Genomic DNA, 24,230 nt, shown 5'->3' on the forward strand with positions numbered 1-24,230 from the left:
GCAAGTATTAACATTTCGGTGGCCCAGTGCTATTTAACACCACGTACCCCTTAAACATCACAGTCCCATTCATTAGACAATGAAGTTTGACAGCTTTGCCAGACTAGTTGAGCCATGGAAACGAGCTGTAATTATCAAAGTGATCTATCTTGCTGTTAACGATAAAAAATTAACTTGTTGGTACAAACTCTGAATAAATAGCTGGCTGGAAGCAAGTAAGTAGCTGCGAATAAGTAGCCGACCGAATAAGGAGCAGCGAATAAGTAGCTAACTTCAATCTAGTCTATGTACAACATCTACATGTTTTCAACTGTGGCAAAACAATGCACTTAGGCAGCAACGCCAATGACTGCCCCCTATGCTGTCATACATAACGGTTTACAACTGAAAGAATAATTAGGAGGCTGACCAGAAAATTCAGCTAGCATCAGTCCATTACAAAACGCGAACACTCCGGCAAAACAACAACTTCATGTGCAAGCGGCCAGTTGTCAGGTGACAGCACGAAGAATGCCCGCGAGGGCTGCGCAGAGGATTTTGGGATGCTGTTTTGACAGGAGGCTTCAGTGAGCAAGCAGGCGAAAACATTTGTAGATAAAAACAGCGCAGCAATGGCCGTGAGTCAAGTATCGCAGAAATGGAGAAATCCCAATAACCAACTGCGCCTTCTGTTCCTTTTCTCACTGCTGCTAGTGGCGTTAGGATCACTGAATGCAACAGGGAATGAGCTGTTGGTACCAGAGCCGAGCTCGGACCCGGGAGTGATGTCAGCGGCACGTTTCGTGGAGAAACGCTACAACGTGCGTTCCAATGGCTTATATGTGAGGCGAATCAGCAGGATCGTGTCCGCCACCAAGCAGGTACTTCGCGATGGGCCCTAAAGTGATCAGGTCTGGATATGTATCATACTGGGGCACATACAGTATTCTGTTTTTCGGAACTACGTAAACATAACACGGACTGATACTCTTACACGTTAAGTGGTATTTTAAAGCAGTATCACTTAGATCGTGTTGCCTTTGGAGCTAATTTATTGATGCATCTCTTGAAAATATCGACGCATCTTGCAAAACTGTTAGTAAAAGCTATTATTTTTGGGCCAGTGATTATTTTTATTACATTTCCAGTTCGGTGTATCCAGCCAATTAAAGACACACTGCTTAGTACTGAATGTTACAGATTACACTGAATTGGTTTCTTACTTTCTGTTTTTGTCAATGAGACACATCTGGTGTTACTGTTTAAACGGATCACTGGATCACCCGTCATGCGGGCACAACATTCGAACTGGCGACTGCCAGTTAACGTCTTGTAGATGTGTGCTTATAGACTGGCGTCCCGTCCAGGGTTGATCTATGCTGTGCTGCTAGTTTAGCTCAGTCTCGCTTCACATCTACCAACGATCCATCATTAGTTTAGGCTGATTAACAAATTAATGAATATGTTATCAATAATATAATAGGTAGCAGGTATAAAATAATTAGCTGAAAGTTCAGTATCTTTTAATCTTGACATTATTTAGGGCACATGGGTAAATAGAAATTCACAAATTGGGCATAGGGCTCCTTCTCATCAATGCTTTTCCAAATAAAAGCGCTTTAGTATAAAGGAGTTGAGGATTTTTAGTAGTGTTTATTAAAATGTATTAGTGAACATTTACTAATCCGTTAATCATTCAGTAATAAATGTTTTATGTGTGGCAAGTGATTCTAAATTGGCCAAAAGAAAGTGTGTTCTGTAAAAGAGAAAGCCAATTAAGAAAGTGGATGGATGAAAATTGATTACATTTTTAAAGAAAGACAGTTCAGCAGCAACTTGTTGTTGTTACTCCTTGTATATATCAGGAAAGCTCAAGGTGTTAGTGAGTATTTCACCTAGTTCAGGGATTTAAGACACATTGGACAAGGCCATATGTGCTAAATGGCTTCAGGAATAATTTTCACTAAAGTCTTACAGAGTGACCTAGAGGAAGATATTAAAAGGTACCTTTACTCAACATGTGAAGTATTGCTTAAAGTGTTTCATATTTCATACAGTCAAAAAATATATTGTTTAACTAAATTTCACTTATTGTCATACAGGTGGTAAAAAACTGTGGGTCCCAAGTGAGCAGCAGAACAAATTGAATAAACACTTTGTACTTTCTTGTTTCAAAGAGGTTGATCCTTTAAGGTGAAGTAGGATATTACACCATTTTCTTTAGCTAATGCTACACTGGTGTCTTTAAATTGCCTATAGTTTGTTTTAAAACCTTAGGTGTGAAGTGATACCATGCTGAGTGTCCACTTATTCTGTGCAAAACTTGTTCCAACGAGGCAATTTATATGTGCTCTGTTGCACTTATATGGCCTTTCTCCAAGAGCCAAGGCCTTCTCCCACAATCAGAAAAGATCTTGTGGCTAGGAATTTCTAAACTAAGGTTGTGTGACCATGCCGGTGTTTAGGTTTTCAGTCCAGGTTATTTCCTTCTTAATGCCCATAGCTGTCAAGATAGATTTCATCACCCCCAAACTCTGAAATGAAAGGAGTAAGTTTGAATATTAATGTGTAGGTTTATGCTCCATTTGCAGAATGTCTTATTGTAAATACTGCCATTTGTTGGTGAATCTGTCCTTAGGCTTTTTACATATTTAAATGCAATCATGCTATGTCAAATGTAAGCTTATAGTCAATTTCAATCATTTCAGAATAATGCAGGCAAAAAGGAATGTTAGGTGCAGATTGTCTTCTTGCAGTTGTTGTGCTGCTCATACATGAAATAAAGGTGCACTAATCAAAGAATCAGAACATCTGTTGAGTCCAATTAAACACAACTTTGAAAACCTTTCTGTTGTATCATATATTGCCATGCTTGTTCTGATTGTTCTAGAGTTCTAGTGCTAGTCCTAAAAGGTATGCAGTATTGCAGAGTAGGTAAGACATTGGAATGTAAGAATATATTTGTAGAAATGGGTGTTCAGTCTAGGCTGGATTCAGAGTAATTAGGCTTCCAAACCAGCATATTAATATTTTATGCTTTGCATTCATTCATCCATTGACCATACTATTTTATGAACTTGCTTATCTAGTGCAGTGTTACAGGGAGTGGTTCCTTTTATGGCAGTTATGGACATATGGCAAAAGCATAAGTTGAATGAGACACTAATCTGTTTTTGGACATACAGAACAGCACACCCTCACTTGCGTGCATCAGGTCTATTTGGATTCATCAAACAACCTACCAGGATATTCCCATACTGTGGTTGAAAAGAGTACAATGAGTTCCTCTTGCATGTTTTCCAATTTATTATTATTAGCATTTTTATTTTTGTCAGATTTTACTTCATTTTCTGTCTTTAATTCAAAGTTGACAAGTATTATGTAAATCCTTAGAAAACCTCATCTGCAAATATTTTACCAGTTTGGAACATTTTTTGCTGCAGAATTAGTTAACAGACAAGTAATTTTCGATATACTGCACCTTCCCTGGGTATTGCCACAATTAAATAAGAATGTAATTTTTTTGTGGATACACAATCAGCCATTCTAATTTGAGGTGAACAGATGGGTTACAGAAAAAAAACACACAATATCACCTTTTGAATTTGGTTGTTTTTCATTTTCCTCCCACCCTATTTCAGGTGAGTGTAACTCTTGGAGACACTGATTTTCATCTGTTCATTATTAGTCAATGATTTATATCCTAACATAAAACAGATTACTGTTTGGACATTTTCTGAACTATATTGTGTTTGGAAGAAACCATGTATTTGAAATTAGGTACAGACTAATGTATTGGTCTGTATGAAAGAGTTTAGATTCAGTTAAATTGTATATAGTGTATGTAAATATATTCATATACACTCACTGGACACGTTATTAGGTACACCTGTTCAACTGCTTGTTAACAAAAATATCTAATCAGCTAATCACATGGCATCAACTCAATGCTTTTAGGCATGTAGACATTGTCAAGACGACCTGCTGAAGTTCAAACTGAGCATCAGAATGGGGAAGAAAGGTGATTTAAGTTACTTTGAACATGGCATTGTTGTTGGTGCCGTACGGGCTGGTCTGAGTATTTCAGAAACTGGTGATCTACTGGGATTCTCACGCATAACCATCTCTAGAGTTTACAGAGGATGGTCTGAAAAAGGGAAAATATATAGTAAACATTCATTCTCTGGGCGAAAATGCCAGAGGTCAGAGCAGAATGGCCAGACTGCTTTGAGCTGATAGAAAGGCAACAGTAACTCAAATAACCACTCGTTACAACCGAGGTATACAAAAGAGCATCTCTGAACACATAACATGTCAAACCTTGAAGCAGATGTAATACAGCAGCAGGAGACCACACCGGGTGCCACTCGTGTCAGCTAAGAACAAGCAACTGAGGCTATAATTCACACAAGCTCACCAAAACTGGACATTAGAAGATTGACAAAACGTTGCCTGGTATGATGAGTCTTGATTTCTTCTTTGACATTCGGATGGTAGGGTCAGAATTTGGCATCAACAACATGAAAGCATGGATCTATTTTGTCTCGTATCAATGGTTCAGCCTATTGCCTGGTGTGATGAGTCTCGATTTCTCCTGTGACATTCAAATGGTAGGGTCAGAATTTGGCGTCAACAACATGAAAGCATGGATCTATTCTGTCTCATATCAATGGTTCAGGCTGGTGGTTGAAGTGTAATTGTGTGGGGGATATCTTCTTGGCACACTTTGGACCCCTCAGTACCAGTTGACCACTGTTTAAATGCCACAGCCTACGTAAGTATTGTTGTTGACCATGTCTATCCATTTATGACAGCAGTGTACATATCTTCTATTGGCTACTTCCAGCAGGATAACACACCATGTCACAAAGTTCAAATAATCTCAAACTGGTTTCTTGAACATGACAATGAATTCACTATACTCAAATGGCCTTCACAGTCACAAGAAGCTATCCAATAGAACACCTATGTGATGTGATGGAACGGGAGATTTACACCATGGATGTGCAGCTGACAAATCTGCAGCAACTGCATGATGCTGTCATGTCAATATGGACCAAAATCCCTGAGAAATGTTTCCAGCACCTTGTTGAATCTATGCCACAAAGAATTATGACATTCCAAAGGCAAAAGGGAATCCATCCCCTACCTGCAAAGTGTACCTAATAAAGTGGCCAGTGAGTGTATAATGTGGTTAAAAAATGTGTGAAAAGAGCACAATGATGATCACAAAAACACGTATGTACACAGAAATTTAAACCTAACCTTTTACTTTATAAAATTGGCTCTTCTTTTTTCTGAACATGAAGTATTAAATTAAGGAGAGAATGTCAGTGGAAAAATATCCATCCACCATTTTCATACCCAATTAATCCAACTCAGGATTGCAGGGGTTTTCAGTCTAGCCAGTATCAAAGCAGAAAGCAAGTCTGTCTTAGGGTGTCAACCCATTGCAAGCCTAAATTCAGCTAGGATGTCAGATGAAAATTGGAGTACCATTACTTTTGGTGACTCTTCAGATCTAGCTACTAGTCATTTTACTGTCAGGATGAGTAGCAGCATACAGGCTTAGAATGCTTACACAAGCTCAAAACTGTAATATAATGACTGTAAAGTGAATACATAAGCCCACATACATTTTTAAACATAAAAATCATTCCAATGTAAAGTTCAGTTAAAATGACCTAACCATATCTAATTATTGATGACTCCAAAGGATCATCTTCAGATACATACAGTAGATGAGAAAGTCTCAATTATAGCAACAAAATAGGATTAATTACTTAAAAGGCAAAATGCTGATGGTGATGCATAAGCATTAATCAGATATTCAGCCTGTACTGGAAGCACAATTGATCAGTGCGGTATTTTTAGACTGGCTTGAATTGTTTGGACTTGTTTTGTGCAGTACTTACGTTCTATGTAAGTGGAAGCTGACTTAATAGATTTTACACTTATAATAAAAAAATGTTTGTTTTATTTATTGCAGTTTTATTATTTCAGTATAGGTAACATGTTTACATGCATTAATGCAATTGTTTCTAGGTTGACTCCTGTGGGGAAAGGCATTTTTGTTTTTGTGAATGTTGAAGCATGTGTAACTTTGCTTTATAGGTTGTTGAAGGCCTGAAGTACACTCTTGTCCTGGAATTGAGTAATACGTTATGCAAAAAGTCAGATGCTTTAGACCTGGATTCTTGCAGCTTTCCCTCAGATACCAAAGATTTAAAGGTAAGCAAATATGAATGAAATAAAAAAGTAGTTTTAACATAGAACTAAAAGTTGAATTGTGCCATATTAAATTCATATTTTTTATTAGTTGTTTGCTTATAGAGGTGTTCAGTAATCAGATACTCACTATGTACAGTTTAAAGAAGAATTCAAACGTAAGCAACAAAGCTTGGCTATATACTTTAGCTGTAAGCCCAGTCAGCATTTTGGCGTCAAGCAGGTCTCATGATATGATCCTGTCTGCTTAGTCACAAGTTCCCTTGTCATGAGAATATGATTCTCCCAATCTTTAATAGAATGATTCTGAGTGTGTTGGAGCATATCAGCTTATTTATAGTTATTTTTGTTCAGAACATGTTTAGTATAGTGCACAAATTAGAGGAAGTTTGGGAAGTGTGGAGTAAAGATCACACCTGCTGGAATTGACCTCTGTGTTTTTTTTTAAATGTACATTTTTTATTCTTGCAGAAAGAAATCTGTCTTTTTGAGGTGTGGGACATTCCATGGGAAAATAAGGTCATGCTTCTTAAACAAAAGTGCCATCTTTCAGGTATTTACTATTACGAAAAAGAAAATATGAAGTAGAATCATGGGAACATACTAACAGAGTGGTTGTCATGCATAGATTGTAATATTTGGACCAGCTGAACAAATCTAAGGTCAATGGCATTTCCGCATAGGCCCTAATCTTGTACATAATTTGTAAAACAAATGTTTTCAAGTATCCAACTAATACCTAGCTGTCTGTCTATACTGTTTACAGTACTCCCTCCTCCATCGCGGGGGTTGCGTTCCAGAGCCACCCGCGAAATAGGAAAATCCGCAAAGTAGAAACCATATGTTTATATGGTTATTTTTATATTGTCATGCTTGGGTCACAGATTTGCGCAGAAACACAGGAGGTTGTAGAGAGACAGGAACGTTATTCAAACACTGCAAACAAACATTTGTCTCTTTTTCAAAAGTTTAAACTGTGCTCCATGACAAGACAGAGATGACAGTTCTGTCTCACAATTAAAAGAATGCAAACATATCTTCCTCTTCGAAGGAGTGCGTGTCAGGAGCACAGACTGTCAGAAAGACAGAGGAAAGCAAACAAATCAATAGGGCTATTTGGCTTTTAAGTATGCGAAGCACCGCCGGTACAAAGCTGTTGAAGGCGGCAGCTCACACCCCCTCAGTCAGGAGCAGGGAGAGAGAGAGAGAGAGAGCTAGAGAGAGACAGAGAAAAACAAACAGTCAAAAATCAATACATGCCCTTCGAGCTTTTAAGTATGCAAAGCACCGTGCAGCATGTCGCTTCAGGAAGCAGCTGCACAGAAGATAGCAACGTGAAGATAATCTTTCAGCATTTTTAGACGAGCGTCTGTATCGTCTAGGTGTGCGAACAGCCCCCCTGCTCATACCCCCTACGTCAGGATCAGAGAAAGTCAGCGCAAGAGAGAGAGAGAGAAAAGTAAGTTGGGTAGCTTCTCAGCCATCTGCCAATAGCGTCCCTTGTATGAAATCAACTGGGCAAACCAACTGAGGAAGCATGTACCAGAAATTAAAAGACCCATTGTCCTCAGAAATCTGCGAACCAGCAAAAAATCCGCGATATATATTTAAATATGCTTACATATAAAATCCGCGATAGAGTGAAGCCGCGAAAGGCGAAGCGTGATATAGCGAGGGATCACTGTATTCTTAATCCATCATCCTCATTATTCACACTAGTTACTGTTAACTGAGCAATAAAGACAGACCATAGGAGTTTTTAACTCAATCAGAACTCTTTGGGTCTTTCATGCTGGTATTTTAATTTGTTGCTGCTTGCTTGTGTTTTTTACCTTATGCATATATAGTCTGATTTCATGTTATGTCTAGTCCTTTTGACTGTTGTGTTTTTTCTGCTTATCACAGATATATGCCTGTAACTTGACAAAACACTCTTATCCTACACAACTGGCAGCTTTTTGCCTGCTTTGTTGTCTGGTTTATGTCAATACAGAGAAAAGCCAAGCAAAATGACACCTTTTATTGGCTAACTAAAAAGATTACAATATCCAAGCTTTCGAGGCAACTCAGGCCCCTTCTTCAGGCAAGATGTAATGAATATATTGATAATATATAATATGACAGAATATACTGTCAATACTGAGTAACTGAGTGCTCAACCGAAGATTGAAAGTGAGGATGTAAAGCTGAAGATATTTAAGAAATTAGACATTTCAGTTACAGTTATAATGTGAAAGCAATGGCTTTGGAGTATGTGCATTTAAAAGTTTACAAAGGGTTCCTTTTCCATCCATCCATCAATTTTCTCAACCTGTCTATCCAGGACAGGATCGCAGGGAAGTTGGAGCCTATCCTAACAAGCATAGGGTGCAAAGTAGGAGCAATCCCTGGACCGGGCACCAGTTGATTTCAGGGTGGAGTCAATTTTATTATACGTAATCTTTGTTTTATATAGATTTATAAACTAATATTGAAGGCCTGCATTGCACATTGCACAATCCTCTGGTGTCATTATCTTGAGACTTAAGAAAATTTTTTAATAACAACATAGGAACATAAGAAATTTGACAAATGAGAGGAGACCATTCTCTCCATCAGGCCCATTTATTTATCTAGTAGCTAAGCTGTCCCAATATCTCAGCAAGATTTTTTTACAAATTTTGTCAAGGTTTCTGCTTCAACTACATAACTCGGTAGTTTGTTCCAGAGTCTCAGAACCCTTTGCGTAAAGAAGTGGTTAGTTTTTTTTTTTGGAAAAAAGACCATGTTACCAATGGTTCTCTGGAATGCACAGGGGACCCTGAGGGAAGTTGGAGGCACTGTCCTTCAGACATCAGAGCAACTGTCCATCTCCTTGTATGAAAGAAAAATATTTACTGTTTTGAGTTGTAACTACTGAAATGAGAGTCTCTTGGTTATTTAGACTTAAATATTTCACCCCCACTGCGTGATGATGGATGCTGTGAGGGTTCTTACATTTCTTACAATAAAAGCAGGTTTTTCATATCATAGTTATGCTTCATAATATGATTGTGTTCAACCAGAAATTAGAAATCTCTTGTGTATTTCTCCCACACTTGACATGAACATCGTCTATATGGAATTTGTATTCCTGTGTCAATGCTGATTTACATGAAGTACTTTGGTTTCTTCCCATGTCCCAAAAACATATTTGTTTAGTTGATAGCTCTCCTATAGCTCAATATATTTGAATGTGGACTGTCTTTCAGTACTCCCTACACTGAGCATACTTCCCATCCACCAGGGATGCAGGAAAATTGTAAGGTTGATTTTTTTTTCATGGAGTTGGAATACTTTTACTTACTTTTATGGCTGGTTTAGATTTCTGGCTATGATACTTTGTAAAAGCCTCTTTGTCTGTAATTATAGCTTTGAGTGTTCTTGAGTAACTCTCAATAAGCTATGCACACCTGAATATGGGCAGTTTATCCCATTCTTCCTGGCAAAATGGCTAAGCTACCATTTAAGGTCTCCCCAGAGATGTTCTATGGGTTTAAGTCTGCACTTTGGCTGGGACACTCAAGGAGAGTTACAGCCTTGTTCAGAAGCCACTCCAGCATTGTCTTGGCTGTATGGTTCGGACCACTTTCATGCTGAAAGGTGAACCGTCACCCCAGTCTGAGGTCCTTTGCTCTCTAGCAGCTTTTCTTCAAGAACCTACCTGTTATTGGCTATATTCATCCTTCCATCAATTCTGAGAAGTCTCCCTGTCCATGCTGCTGAGAAGGACACCTGTAGCAAAACATTGCCAACAGCCATGCTTCACCATGGTAGAGAAGGTATTGGAAAGGTGATGGGCAGTGCCTGGTTTTTGCCAGACATATTACTTGGAACTGTGTTCAAAGATTTCAGTTTTTGTTTCATCAGAACAGAGAGTCGTTTTCCTCATGCTCTTAGACTCCTTTAAATGCTGTTTGTCAATCCCCGAGTGGGAGTTGCCCACTCTGTCATAAATGTTTGATGGATGGATGGAGTGCTGCGGAGATGGTTGTCCTTTCGACATGTTCTATTATCACAGCAAATGACTTCTGAAGCACTGCTAGAGTCATCATTGGGTTTTTGGTCACCTCCCTTGACCAAGGCTTCTATGGCCTGGTTAGTCAGTTTGGCCGGGCGACCAACTCTAAAACGAATGCTAATGGTTCCAAACTCCATTTCACAATTATTGAGACCATTGTGCTCCTGGGAACACTCAAAGCTTTATAAATGGCTTTATAGCCTTGCCTTGATCTGTGGCCCACCACAGTTGTATTGCAGGGTTCTACAGAGAGTTTCTTGGACTTGGTTTTTGCAGTGTGAATTTCTAAACTAAATCCAGTCAATTCAGTATGCCACATGTGTACTCCAGTCACGTTCTAGACACAATTCAAAGATAATTAAAGCAAACAAGATGTACCAGACCACAATTTGGATTGTGACAGCAAATGGTTTAAAAGTTTACAGAAATCAGAGATTTCAGTTTTTGATTTAAATTAAATTTACAAACCTTTCTGAAATATGTAAATGGCAGATTTATCCATTTAAAATTAAATCTACGACACAATGAAATGTGCAGAAAATGAAGGGGTCTAAATATTTTCTGAATCCATTGTATTTACAACAGAAGGATTACAGAAATACTAGATTTGCTTAGATCCAAAACAAAATACTGGATGAGATACCACACACAGAAATATGGAAAGAATAAGCTGTTCTTAGTTGATATAGACATTTCTGTTTTTCCAGAAAAGCTTGATACTAAAAGTTTTTTAATGGAGGTGGGTATTTTGTATTTGTCTGAGACTTTTGCCTGATGTCACAGTCACCAGACTGTTAGTAACCTCACTTTTGTCTCTAATGCACCACTTTGTGAGAAGAAGAGGGAGGGAGAAATAGAGAGGGAGTAGGCCATCATGTGATAAAAAACTCTTTTTTACTTAAAGTATATGTTTTGAATTCAAAGAAGGTGGTAAAAGCCACACCTTGACTTGATACTGAGCCTGTTACATAATAACAAATATGAAAAGCAATATACAACAATTATTTTATTGCTATTTGTCTGAAATTATAATTTATCATGTCACAGATATCCAAGCTTTCAATATGATATCCAATATTCTGTCGATTTTCTCAGCCTTTGATCCTGATTTCAGTGTATGCTAATGTTGTAGTGAACTCCATCTGTTATCTGGACCCTTGCTTCTTTGTGCTTGTCTATATGGATGATGTGGTCTTTTTGTCTTTCTCAGATTGCTTTGGATGATAGCTTTGCTGTGTGCTGCAGCTTATAAGGGTGTCACTGTACCTATGGCACTTAGTTAATATGTGTTAAAGCTGTCTTCCACATTAAAGAATAATCTCCTTGAAACAAGGAATTCACTTTACCCTCTTGTCATGCTGTGTCGCTAGCACAGAGCTATATCTTGAACATGGTTGGACATGTTCATCAATACCTATAGAAGCACACAGACAAATGCATGCACGTGATTTGTGCTGCTTAAACAGTTGTGGTATACTTTATGCAGATTTATTGCATTATTGTGCCCATCATTTCTTAGCAAAAAGTCACCTTCTTATCAACACCTGGACTTCAGAACAGGTTGTCTAACTGAAGCTGACCATGTTTGGGCCTGGCCAGTAATTTGATGGGAGACCATCTAGGACAGGGATTGCTAACTCCGGTCCTGGAGGACCACTGTGGCTGCAGATTTTCATTCTAACCTTTTTCTTAATGAGTGACCTGTTGCTAATTAACTTGTCTTGAACTAATTGTAACTGACTTACTCTTGAAGACTCAGATCCCTTAATTGTTTCTTTTTCCTTCATTAGCAGCAAACAATAAAGCGATACAAAATGAGCCAAAACAACTGGTGTCCATCATACAATATCTGAAAATAAAGAAAGATGAAGGAATGTTGATCTGCTCAGGTCCCCAGTGCTCTTAGAAAAAGAAAATCAACAATTTCGGAAATGTCTGCTAATGCACCATGAGAGCAGCAACAAGCCATGGAATTAAAGAACGAGTTTAATTGACGACAAGACTCGGCGCCTAATTAAGCAACTGGTTGGAGTGAAATTGGTTGGTGTTTGAGGTCCTGACTTAGTTGATCTTCTGTTGGTTCACTCACTTCACATTTTCACTCACTTCACATTTCATTTCTGTTTGGATGCCATTTAAGGAAAGAAACGAAGCAATTCGGGGGAACGAGGAAGAAATTCAGGGGAACTTATCTTGAAAAAGCAATTCAATTAAAATGAATTCACAAAAAAGTTAATTAGCAGCACAAACAGGGCACTAATTAAAAAATGGGTTAGAATGAAAACCTGCAGCCACAGTGATCCTACAGGACCAGACTTGGCAACCCCTGATCTAGGAAAAGCTTGGATTGCAGCTAGAAGAGCTGTTGTTTTGGCCATCTCTGTGGTGGTAAGAGTACTGGTGCATAAATGGCTGCTGTTACATCATCTAGTTGGATGATACACATTGGCGGTAGATGAAATGGTTCCCCACTGCCTATGTAAAGCACTTTGAGTAGATCAGAAAAGCAATATATAGATATAATTAATTATTTCATATCTAGTGTTCCATTACTAATCTAAACTGTATGTTTTTATTGTTGTCTTTATGGATCAGAAACTTTACTTTCCTATATGGCTTATCTAAACTATGTAAGATACTGCAGTTTAGTTGGTGCAATTACTTGAACACTTTTTTTCTGTCCGTAGCAACTGTACGTGGTAGGTTAAAAAATATCTTCTTTTTAAAAATCAATGCAGTGTATTAATAAAGATTAATTTCCTTTGATCCAGTGCATCATAAAATGTCCATAAAATGCATTTTGGTTTAAGGAAATGTTATGATGGCCATCTAAATTAGAAAAGTAAAAAAAAAAGTTTAATTTGAGAGCTATATACCATGACACTGATAAATTTGTAATATACAAGAATCTATTATGCCTTATTTTTTCTTTTAGTGTTGACAAAGAATTTTTTGTTCTTTTTTGTTTTTGTAGGGTTGCTTCATTTCCTTTTTAAGGCTGCCAATACTGAAAAAAGAGAAATATGCTGCTGTTTTAAATCTCTCCCAAAGGACTAATCAGATACACTTTATAGGCACAAGTTGTGCTTTTTTTAATAATAAGCTTAGTTTAGTGTTCCAGATCCCAGCAAAGCAACATTTCAGAATTGTTAGTTTGTGAGCATACTAAGGTTCTTATTATTTTTGTACTTTTACCTTTTAGATGTTTTAAAGGAGTCTAGCAAGAAAGAAGACAGATCAAAATCACCACCATCAGTAGAAGACATTTCTCAGGTATCAGCACCTTAGCAGCACCAAAATAGGCTTTGAATGTTTCCTTTTGGGTAGCACTGCTGCCGCATAGCTCTAGGAGTCTGGGTTCAGATTGCAGCCTTATCATTGTTTGTATGAAGTTTGCATAAGCTCTTTTTGTCTGCATGATTATTTCTCTGAGTGCTCTGTTTTTTCTCCTGCATACCAATGACATAGAGATCAGAATATTTGGCTTTCAAAACTGGTTCTGTATGAACTACTGTGGGAGTGTTCATGCATGTGCCTGACAACAGACTGGTGTTTATTACCTTTCACCTAATGCTGCTTGGAAAGGCCATAGCTCCCTGCAAGCCTGTATTGGATTAAATTCATTCAAACATGGATGAATAGAATTTTACCTGCTTAATCAGTCAATCATTTATCATGTTTAGACTGGGGCTGTTCAACTTTTTAGATTTGAAATGAAATAAATACTCACCTATCTTTATGTTCCTCAGTTATTTTTTCCTTTCAAATGTATTTGCATATTTAGGATAATGATGCTAAGAAAATATTCATTTTGTTGGAATATAGACTAGATAAGTGAGCCAAAGTCACATAGTGAGTCATGAGTGTTGTTTTCACTAAACATAATTGGAAAAGAAAATAGAGTATTGACTGTGAAGTCAATGCTATGTGTTGGGATTCTTAAAATGTTTTTTTCACAGACAATCTGTATTTTAAGTTGTGCTTATCGTATTGTTCAACATGTGAAAGCCATTTTAATGAACTTCAATTTTAAAAACAGTTTATTTAATGCAAATACAGCAATAGGTCTTGTCTAGCAAGCAACAAAGTAGCAGTATTCCATAAACCTTCTTGTCAATTTTAAATTTTCATTGAATGTCAGTTTACAGCTTTATTCTTTAGATTTGATTTTTAGGATTAGTAGTGGCCATGAGTTTCTTCCTTACCAGCATAATAATAATAGTTTAAATAATAGTTTAATTCCCATCTGAACATTTGCTGTTTGATAAAGTAAAAGGAGTTTTTTTGACCCATACTGGCTTGCTCAGTGTTGAGTTGGTTGTGGTTTCTATTTAAGGTACTGCTACTGCTCTCTCCATAAGTAGTGGGAAAAAGGCTTCCATTTAACAAATATCATGTAAAGCATTTTGTGTGTGTGTGTGATTGACAGGTCATATTTTCTTCATGTTGAATTTGAGATGTGTTTAATTTTTACATTCTGAAGGTCAGTGACACAATGTATCCAACTATTCATTTTCTAAACAAATTTTTTTACTAAGGGGTTGCACTGTGCCAGTGTCTATCCTAGGAGCATCAGGTTCTAGACAGGAAACAACCCTAGATGTGATAGCAGTTCAGCACAAGTCTAACTCATACTCCTAATCAAATCATACCAATTTAGAATTCCATTTAACTTATCAAATATATATATATGTGTGTCACATGACAAGAACCAGAATACCAAGAGAAAATCCATTTAAATAAAAGGAAAAAAGAAGATTTTAATATTTAATATTTTTAATATTTAAATACAGGGAGAATTTTTAGTCTTTGCACAAACAGTAACTGTCTCTCTGCAAAAACCCCTAACACGTTATTTTTTAAATAATTTCCCTGTTGTTAATTTAAGGATTCTAACCACATTGTTCTTGTAAAATTAGTATAGTATGAAGCAGTGCATTTATGCTGTATGTTGCTGTTTAGTATTTTATACTCTAAATCATATTCATTAAATCACTACCAAGAGGTCATGATCAGAGAGGAAAAGGGGGATGTAGGATAATTAGTATGTCAAAAGCTTCATTCTAACACTCTGTTGTCACACCTTGTTAGGTTTCTTGATGACCCTCACAAGCTTCTAACAATCATGAAAAAGGCACCTCCAGAGAACATAGAACATAGAGGTTCAAATTATCTTTACAACCTTGCCACTGTTAGCTTCAAGTTGTTATTACAGTGCACATCATGTTGTGGTTTGGTTGGAAGTACAAAATTAACCAAAATTAACACAGAGGCAACTAGATACTCCACTCCATTTACCGCATCTTGATATCTTGTACATGAAAATTAGCAACAAAAAAGGAGGCAAAATGTACTCTTCACAGAATCCCACTTTTAACTTTGCAGATACAAGGACTAAATGGCACACAGGAGTAATCGCTGAGTCTCATATACTTAAAGCATCTTACTCAAGATACCATGGGATAAATTGGCATAAGCCTTTTCTAAGTAGCAAAGGACATATAGACAGTATTGGCATGACCAATAAGATATTTCTTTCTTAATGAACTATCCCATGTTAAGGACCAGATTCACATTGCCCATCATTGTTAATTTTGGATCTGTTTCAGTTATCAGAGGAAGTCCCTGCTTCACTGTCAAAGTATAGATTTTTCTAGGTTGAGTAGAGTTATATTTTATTAATAGGAGCACACCTTCTTGTCCCAGTTTTTAAAACAGAGATCAACACAATATATTTTCAGTCTAGATTAGAGGCACAACATCTAGTGTTTTTGACATTTCTGGGTAGATCTCATCAATCTCAGCAACATTGGCACTAAGTGGCTTTGTAATTATATCACAGATCTCAGCTACAGAAATGGACTTAAAGGACTAAGGACAATTGGTACTGTCTCCATTACTGGGTTCTGAAGTTTCTAAAAGGTGTCCTTCCATATTTTGAGAATATACCCAATTAAGGTCAGAGCTTCTGACCCATTCAGAACCTCCTTAAGGCTATTCAAAACACATTATCTACCACAATGCAAAGCATGGGGTCATCTCCAGTGGCAGTGGGGTGATAAGCAGGAATGAGCTAGTTCCTGGTTTTCAAAACCAGGAATAATTAACACGAGCCAACATAGGTAAGGTGACTTATATTTTATCCTGGATCTGTGTCAACTCAGATTTAGTCTGTCATTTTTGGTAATTATTTTCACATTGTCACAAGAATGAGTCTTAGACATCATGAAGGTTTGGGGCAGCCACCCGTATATTGTTCAAAAGCTGCAAAATGAGGTTAAATTGAACAGAGATGTTTACAGATTCGAGTCCAAAACAGAACTGAAGTTATTGAGGCAAGATGGTGGCTTTAAAAGCCAGTCAAGGAAATTATGTCATCTGGGCAGAACCGGAAGTGATGGTGCTCGGACCGGTCGTGACATCATCAGCGGGGGTGGAACCGGAGGTGCCATCTTTGGGGACAGAAGTGACATCATCAGTGGTGCTGCTATCCTGCGGGATTTCCCGTGTATGGTCTGCAAGAGATTGAGAGAGACAGTTAGTGCACCCTGCAATCCCCTGGTCTGGCATGGAATTAAGTTTAAACATAGATGATTTTATTATTTTGTGATGATGTTTCACTCATATACAAAGTGAAATAGTTGGTATTTATTGTTATGAATCCCTTGTATACAGTTTTATTCACACAACTTGTATACGTTTTCCCTAAATATGGTGTCTGCATACAGTATATTGAATAAGAACATGAAAAGCATTACAAGAGCTTATAATAAACAAGAATAATATTTAACATTTAAGTGCTATTCCTGTACACATTTCTTTCTAGTTAATATGGAACCTTGTCATTATTATTATGACAAGCCTGCATCATTATAACTACAGTCATAGTCAGGGCTGAATATGCAAGAATTATTCAAAACACCTGTTGGATGCAAATTTCGTCTAGTCTTTCTCCTGTGGGTATTTTCATAAATGCTGTTAAGCAGGCTCAAAACATGGATTTATTCCTAAATTCACATCAGTTTACTTTTCTTGTTTGTCCATATGTTTAAAAAGCCCATGTTGCAAGTGCTTCCCTAACAAAATGAGAACTAAAGAGTAGAACTTTGCTGACACATCAGTGGTATTTCAGGACAAACTGAAAGCCACATCATAATCACCATTATCCAGTTCAAGTCCTTCCTAACAGACTCCTTCAGTTTTCTGAATGATGTGTATTATAAGTTGTCTGTTAAAGTGAAAAGTACATGCAGGGAAGGAGAAATAACTGCAGAAAGTGCAAGCAATTATGTGAATTTTGGAGGTAAATGATTATTGAATCTGGGTCTTGTGTAGGAAGATAGTGTTTTTCAAGATCAGGAGGAAAATGTGAACTGCCCCATTCAGACAGGCATTTACTCTACTGCATTACTAGATATTTGTGATGCAATGTGTTTTCTTGAATTTGATTTTTGTATGCTGTTTTAGATCACAGTCATTGCCATTTTATGTTTTTTCTCACATTTACCTAAATGTTCTGCTCAATTTTGGACTTACCATATTTTGTAATTTGGCCATAATACTGAAATGAGTATCCAATGTTCTAGTGAAATATTCAGGTAGACATTTTAAGAACAAGACACATATACACCAAGTTAAAAGAGCGAATGAATGAGACAAAAACTATTGTCAGGATGAAATATCAAATGTTGAGGATATCCTTATTTTTATGTTGCTGGTGCTATCACTTGCCCTCAAACTAGATCCTAAATATTAAAATGTTATTCAGGAACCTCATACAATTGTGGAGCAAATACTACAGCATGACACACATTTACTAAACCTCATGTGACAGTTAGTTAAAATTAACAGGATATGTCTGCAGCTTATTTTGTAATAAGTTTGATATGTTTAGCTTGCTATTACAGCACTACAGAACAATTCCTGTCCCTTTCTTAGCAAATCCACATTTAGCCCTAAAAATATGGTTATATACTGATGTGATTTTAAAAATGTTAGTAAATTTCTTATGACAGAGAACATACCAGTAATGAGCATTCAGAATCTTTTAAAAATGTATTCAGTGACAGTGTTGTTGATTCTTCATGATTAGGCTTCACTAATTTTAGGTTCTAAGACAGGCTAAACGGAGCTCCTTGGAGGAGCCTCCCTCTGAATATCCAGTGGCAACCATCACTTTGAATCAGTGCCTATCCTGGCAGCTCTAGTCTAATTCAATTCAATTCATTTGCATTCAGGAGCCCAGTGGAGTGTATAGTAATTACATATACAATTATAAGTATGGCTTATAAACTAGACTAAATGTAATCTTTAGGGATATCTCCTTTTCTAATGCCATTAAATACCTGATTAGATAACACTACACACTAAACAAATTGAGAAAATTGAACTACTTTTGTTGAAATCTTGCTGAAAATGATGCATCTTACTATTTACATAGGAATTACTCACTGTAATAAAATTGTAAAAATCATTCCAATATTATCTACTTCCCATCCTGCTAGAAATGTTCAACTTTTTGTGTACATTAGCATTAATATTTATGCCAGCTCTTCTTTTTTTTCAGAATAGCACATTTATATTGGCTCCGATGTTTAAGAACTTCATAACTCAATTCAACAAGAAATATGACAGCCAGCAAGGTAAAAGCTAATCACTTCTCATTTCTTAATCCTAATTAACTATAAGTAAACTATTCAGCACACTTTGTTTCTGTGCATTTTATTCATTTTGTTTTTATCGCCTTGCCATGAAGCTGTAAAGAGTAAAAATTTGAAATATGAAGATTACCTTCATAGGACAAAATGAGGGAAATCTGGGCAAGCAGGGATGTATACGAAAGGCTGAGATGACTACCAAATCAAAAAGGAAAAGTGAGCTTGTAGTGGAGGACAAAACAAGAGCAACAACCTCAAAAATAAATTACCTGAGAATATAACATTTTCACACTAGAAAAATGTATTTTATTTGGTGTCACAGGAACCAATTCTATAATAGCATCTCAACAAATCAGATTGATATTGGCGAGATTAAGCTAAGGTTCCTTCCTTGCTTTTTTTTTGGTTAAATCTTCACATTTGTTTTCTTTTGTGTTAAATATTGTTGTTTTTTATTAAAGTTTGTTAATTGTTTAACTTTAGTAAACTCTTTTGTTAGCTGGTTTAATATTGTCATGTTAATTTATATTAGAGGTAGAACTTTTCAGCTTCAGGTGGTGCAGTTAAGACATCTTTTGCCACAGACCCTGCAGTATTTGTTGCTCATGCAATAATGTTCTCTGGCTCCCTTAGTACTCTTTTTTTTTTTTGCAGCTTCATTTTTTACTATTTGGTCTATGTTCTTCAGACTTTGACTTTGGTTTATGGAATTTAGCATTTCATTAATTAACTAGTCATTTAGCCCGTTACAATAACGGGTGCTAGAACAGTAGTGCATAAACATTAGTAGGAACAGTCTGTATTAAATGGCAAGGGACTTTGACCTCATTCTTTTTGTTGGTCATATTTTTCTTTCTTTCAGCCTTTCTTTTGTTGATTTTTACTTGCTGAGCTGACCGTTCTTCATGGGCTGCCACCGTGTATTGTGTGTCTTTAATTTTGTGTGACAGTAATACTGTCTTGTACGTCCGCTGGCTTGTACGTCCATAATATACCTTTAATTTTCTCTGGCGGTAATACAGGCGTGCGCATCGGTAATATGCCTTTAATCTCCTCTGACAGTAATACTGGCTTGTATGTGGCTGTAATATGCGTCACTGTATTGTGTACCTTTAATTTCCTCTCGCAGTAATACTGGTTTGTATTTCCGTAAAAGCCTCTAACTTTCTCTGACAGTAGTATCGCGCATCGCACCGTGCCCCACGCATGCACACTTCACCAGAAGCCCCACGCATGCACACTTCACCAGAAGACACACACACACGGACACATGGACGCACAATGGGATTTTATTAAAGAGGATTCTTGAATTTTTTTTTTTTCTTTTAATCGGTCTGGTATTTTTCTTGTCATTTTGAATTTGCTTTTGTTTAGAAGTAGTAATGAGGCGACGATGTGGAGCTCACTTCATCATGAGTTTCCTTGGGGTCTAGGGAAGCATCTGCCAACTGTGCTGGACCAATTATTGTGGCCAGAAATATAATCTGAGCTGTGAGACAGCAGTGCTAACCACTGCACCACTGTTCCTCAAACAACAAAAGATAGTTTTTGCAGGCTTTTTTTTAAGCATGCTAGAACAAAAACTGGCTAGAGTACTAATTTAGTTGTGACATCACACATACTGTATGTGAAGCAGCTCAGCAGGCATGCATGAACGTTCTGTGCATTGCTGTTACAGCTCTGTCATGTCAAGGTGGCCTCACAAAGCATCATGGGGCACTGGCCAAAAATGTTTGCCTAAGCCATACGCACAGTGAGTTTCCAGAAAAATATTTGGGGAACAATCTCTCCGGTGAGCACAAAATATTCATTTCAAAGAACATTTCAAAGAACACTTTCACCAATCAACACAATTTGTAACCTTGTTATTTCTCTTATTAATGATTATTGTTTGCTTTGTATGTGTTGTTTTTTGTTGAATTCATTGTAATAATTTTTTTAATATTGAAAAAATGTTAAAGTTTTTGAGTAGGGAAATTGGTTTGGGTTATTGTGGTAATTACATCTCTGGGATTAGATCATAAAAGATATAGAAAATAAACCAAAATACTACTACTAGTAGTAATACAGAATTTTTTTTCTTAAAATTGCTATATTTTAGCTTATCTGTCTTAACAGCAAGGCAATTCTTCCTGCACTCTACTGTTTGGAAAAGTGAAAACTGAAGTATACACCATAAATCAATGTCGTATGAAGTCTTAGAGGTGAGCCTTGAATTATAGGCCTTTTACCCTAACTTAAAAAGTCAAATTGCGAATCATCAGTGTCAAGAAAACAGAGGCAAATAAAGACACATTTTTTTCTTCTTAGGAACTGCTAAACCTTTCTGCAAAAAAGAAGCTGGTCTACATGTTCTGGTGTGAGGCAACTCCTTTCTGCTGTAATAATGTCACCAGACGTTGAAAACACGCTTTCAGCTAGAATGCTTGTTGCAGAAATGCAAAGATGTCGCTTTGCCTAGTGGGTCAAAAGGGGACACTCCTCAGCATGCACATACCACCAGGTCAATAGATTTTGAGAAAAAGGAATAGGTGTAACTTCCCTATATCTCAGTGGTCGGCGAACCAGGGTAAATTACCCCAAATGGGGTAAAAACAAAAATCTCGGGGGTAACGGAGACTCATTTAACCTAAATAAAAATTATATACATTATAAAAAATTAAATGAAATGTGAAAACATAATTTTAGTAATTTAAACTTCTACACGACTGCTGAAACTAGCTTAGTACAGTCATCCCTCACAGCGCGGCACCAGCATACACGTATGCTACATTTGCGTATTCTGGCATCTGATTTTGTAACTGCATGAACAGCGTACGGGAGCATAGCGAGGTGTTCGAGTACTGATATGGTCACACGTGTTGCTGATATATGTACGCCATTCTAACCTAGTCGTTTTGCACACCTATGTAATATTTGTGGTTAAAATTTTGATGAGCAAGGTAACATAATGTTTTATTAACAAAAGTTAAACTATTAATAAATGAAAAGGCCTTCATTTAACCGACGTATGCTCAACAAATAACCACAGATGATTTTTACCTTTCAGATGGCTTCATATAGGAAGAGAGTATACCATGAAAAGTTCCTCAATTATGGGTTCACACAAATAGAAGACAAGGGAATAATGAAACCACAGTGTGTTGTATGTTTGAAAGTACTCACTGCAGAATCTTTCAAAAAGAGTCAGTTAAAGAAGCACTTGGATAATTTACATTCACATCTGTCTTCCAAGCTGTGTTGAATTTTGTCAAACAACATGCACTTAACACGCGCCTATTTCGTGAATAATGTGAAGATGGTGAGGCTGAATATACAGACCTACTCTACCACACAGAAGTAAGATGGCTTTCTCGTGGGAATGTTTTGAATTGAGTGTGGGCTTTGAAAACTGAACTTGAAATTTTCCTCACTGATCAAAAGCATATTCTTGTAGACAAGTTCACAAACACCTCGTGGGTTGCACATGTTGCATATTTAACAGATGTTTTTGAGCATGTGAATCCACTGAACAAAGAATTGCAAGGAAAAATACCAACATCATTTCAGCCAGTGAAAAGATATCAGCGTTTGGATCAAAGCTTCTATATTGGAGACAGAAAATACAAGGGAACAAGATAGCTGCATTTCCAAAATGAGCTTTGTTTTTGGAAGATTCTGAAAATATTACTTTTGATGACATCAAAGATACAGTTATAAGACATCTTACAAAACTCAGAAAGTGGTTCTCAAATTATTTTCCTGATTTTGATTTAAGTACTATGAGTTGGGTTGTTGATCCCTTTAAATGTGAAATAGCTGAAATAGGATTGGCAGAGGCAATTCTTGAACTTCCTGCGGTGGGTTGGCACCCTGCCCAGGATTGTTTCCTGCCTTGTGCCCTGTGTTGGCTGGGATTGGCTCCGGCAGACCCCCGTGACCCTGTATTCGGATTCAGCGGGTTGGCAAATGGAAATTCTTGAACTTCGATCCAATAATGAAGCGCATATTGAATTTGAGAAGAAAACCAGTCTGTCAACTTTTTGGATGACAACTGCTGCAAAAGCTTTCAATATCGCACATGAAGAGGCGGTCAAAAGGCTGTTGCCTTTCGCAACAACTTCTCTTTGCGAACAAGGGTTTTCCACATTAATGAATATTAAAACAAAGCAAAGAAGTCATCTGAATTGCGAAAACAATATTCAAATCGCGCATACCTTCAAAACTCCCAATTTTGATCTCATTGTTTCAGAAATGAAACAATATCATTTCTCAAAATGTGTGTGAATTGCATTTTTTTGTTCACTACCTTGTTTTGTTTATTTTGTTACTTATTAAATATTTTGTTTATTTTCACTTTAGCAGAGAGTTCATTTTTTGATAATTTATTTACATTATTTATTCTTTAATATTTCATATTGGTACAATAAAATATTTTAATTTTGAACAGAGTTTGCTTTTTTCCCTTTCAAATCCCAGGGGTAATGTTAGAGAAACCAAATAAATTTTGGGGTAACAGCTAAAAAGGTTTGCTGACCCCTGCTATAACTTATAATGTCTTCCTGGGCTCGGTGAGCTGCTGTTTTGGTTGAAACCAGGTCTGTTGGTATGTAGGCTGTCCCTAGAAGCTCCATCAATGAAGAGGACCCCTTTGCCATTTTAGGTGGTGTAGGGCTATCATCTGTGAGACCAGGGGAGGTTTCTTACTGCTGTTCTGAAGCAGTTTGCCGACACAGCCACATTCCTGTTGCAACTGAAAATATTCAGAATTAAACATAAACCTGCAAGCCTACTAGGAAAGTTTTTGGTTAGTATTAAGTTTAATATTGCCATCATAAAGAAAATACTATTTACCTATTGACGAAAAACAGAATGTTTTTTTGAGCTCACCTTCTCCAGCTTGCCAGTCTTGAGAAAGTGGAATCACAGTCATACTCAGCTAAGAAAGGGTGGGCCTTAAAGTGAGGATCTAATGCTAAGTAGAGCTTGTCCTTTATCGTCACATACCACAAAAAGAATGTACACATATAAAATACCTTAATTTACATTGGACATGCATATACACACATAAATTAATGGCCATATTCAAGTGAATTTATTGATGTCTTTATTTAATTTATGAAATGGATTTGTATTGTAACCAATAGTTACTTATGCCACTGTATTTTAGTCTCTATTTTAACAATATTACAGTAAGAACTAAACAGGGCAAGTTAAGTAAACTTAGCTCAACTTCAAGTTGTCATGCAGAGCAGATTTGATCTCTTTAATACTGGTGGACTTGTTGGGTTCAGTGCTGCTCATCTCCTCCAACAGCTGTAGAGGCCCAATGACAGACAACGTTGGGG

The 24,230-nt window shown here is 37.0% G+C and overlaps 1 protein-coding gene across 1 annotated transcript in view; it reads left to right on the plus strand.

Moving 5' to 3' along the window:
* Positions 1–391: 391 nt before the first annotated feature.
* ctsf (cathepsin F) overlaps positions 392–24,230 on the plus strand; it is a 40,052-nt gene continuing 16,213 nt past the window's right edge. Inside the window, exons 1-5 of the mRNA XM_028802466.2 lie at positions 392–860; positions 6,094–6,210; positions 6,679–6,760; positions 13,449–13,519; positions 18,813–18,888. Coding sequence (XP_028658299.2) covers positions 612–860; positions 6,094–6,210; positions 6,679–6,760; positions 13,449–13,519; positions 18,813–18,888 — 595 coding nt within the window. The 5' untranslated portion in view covers positions 392–611. The remainder of the gene's footprint in view (positions 861–6,093; positions 6,211–6,678; positions 6,761–13,448; positions 13,520–18,812; positions 18,889–24,230) is intronic.

Source organism: Erpetoichthys calabaricus, chromosome 1 (genome assembly GCF_900747795.2).
Source record: "Erpetoichthys calabaricus chromosome 1, fErpCal1.3, whole genome shotgun sequence".
In the NCBI taxonomy this organism is placed as follows: Eukaryota; Metazoa; Chordata; class Cladistia; order Polypteriformes; family Polypteridae; genus Erpetoichthys; species Erpetoichthys calabaricus.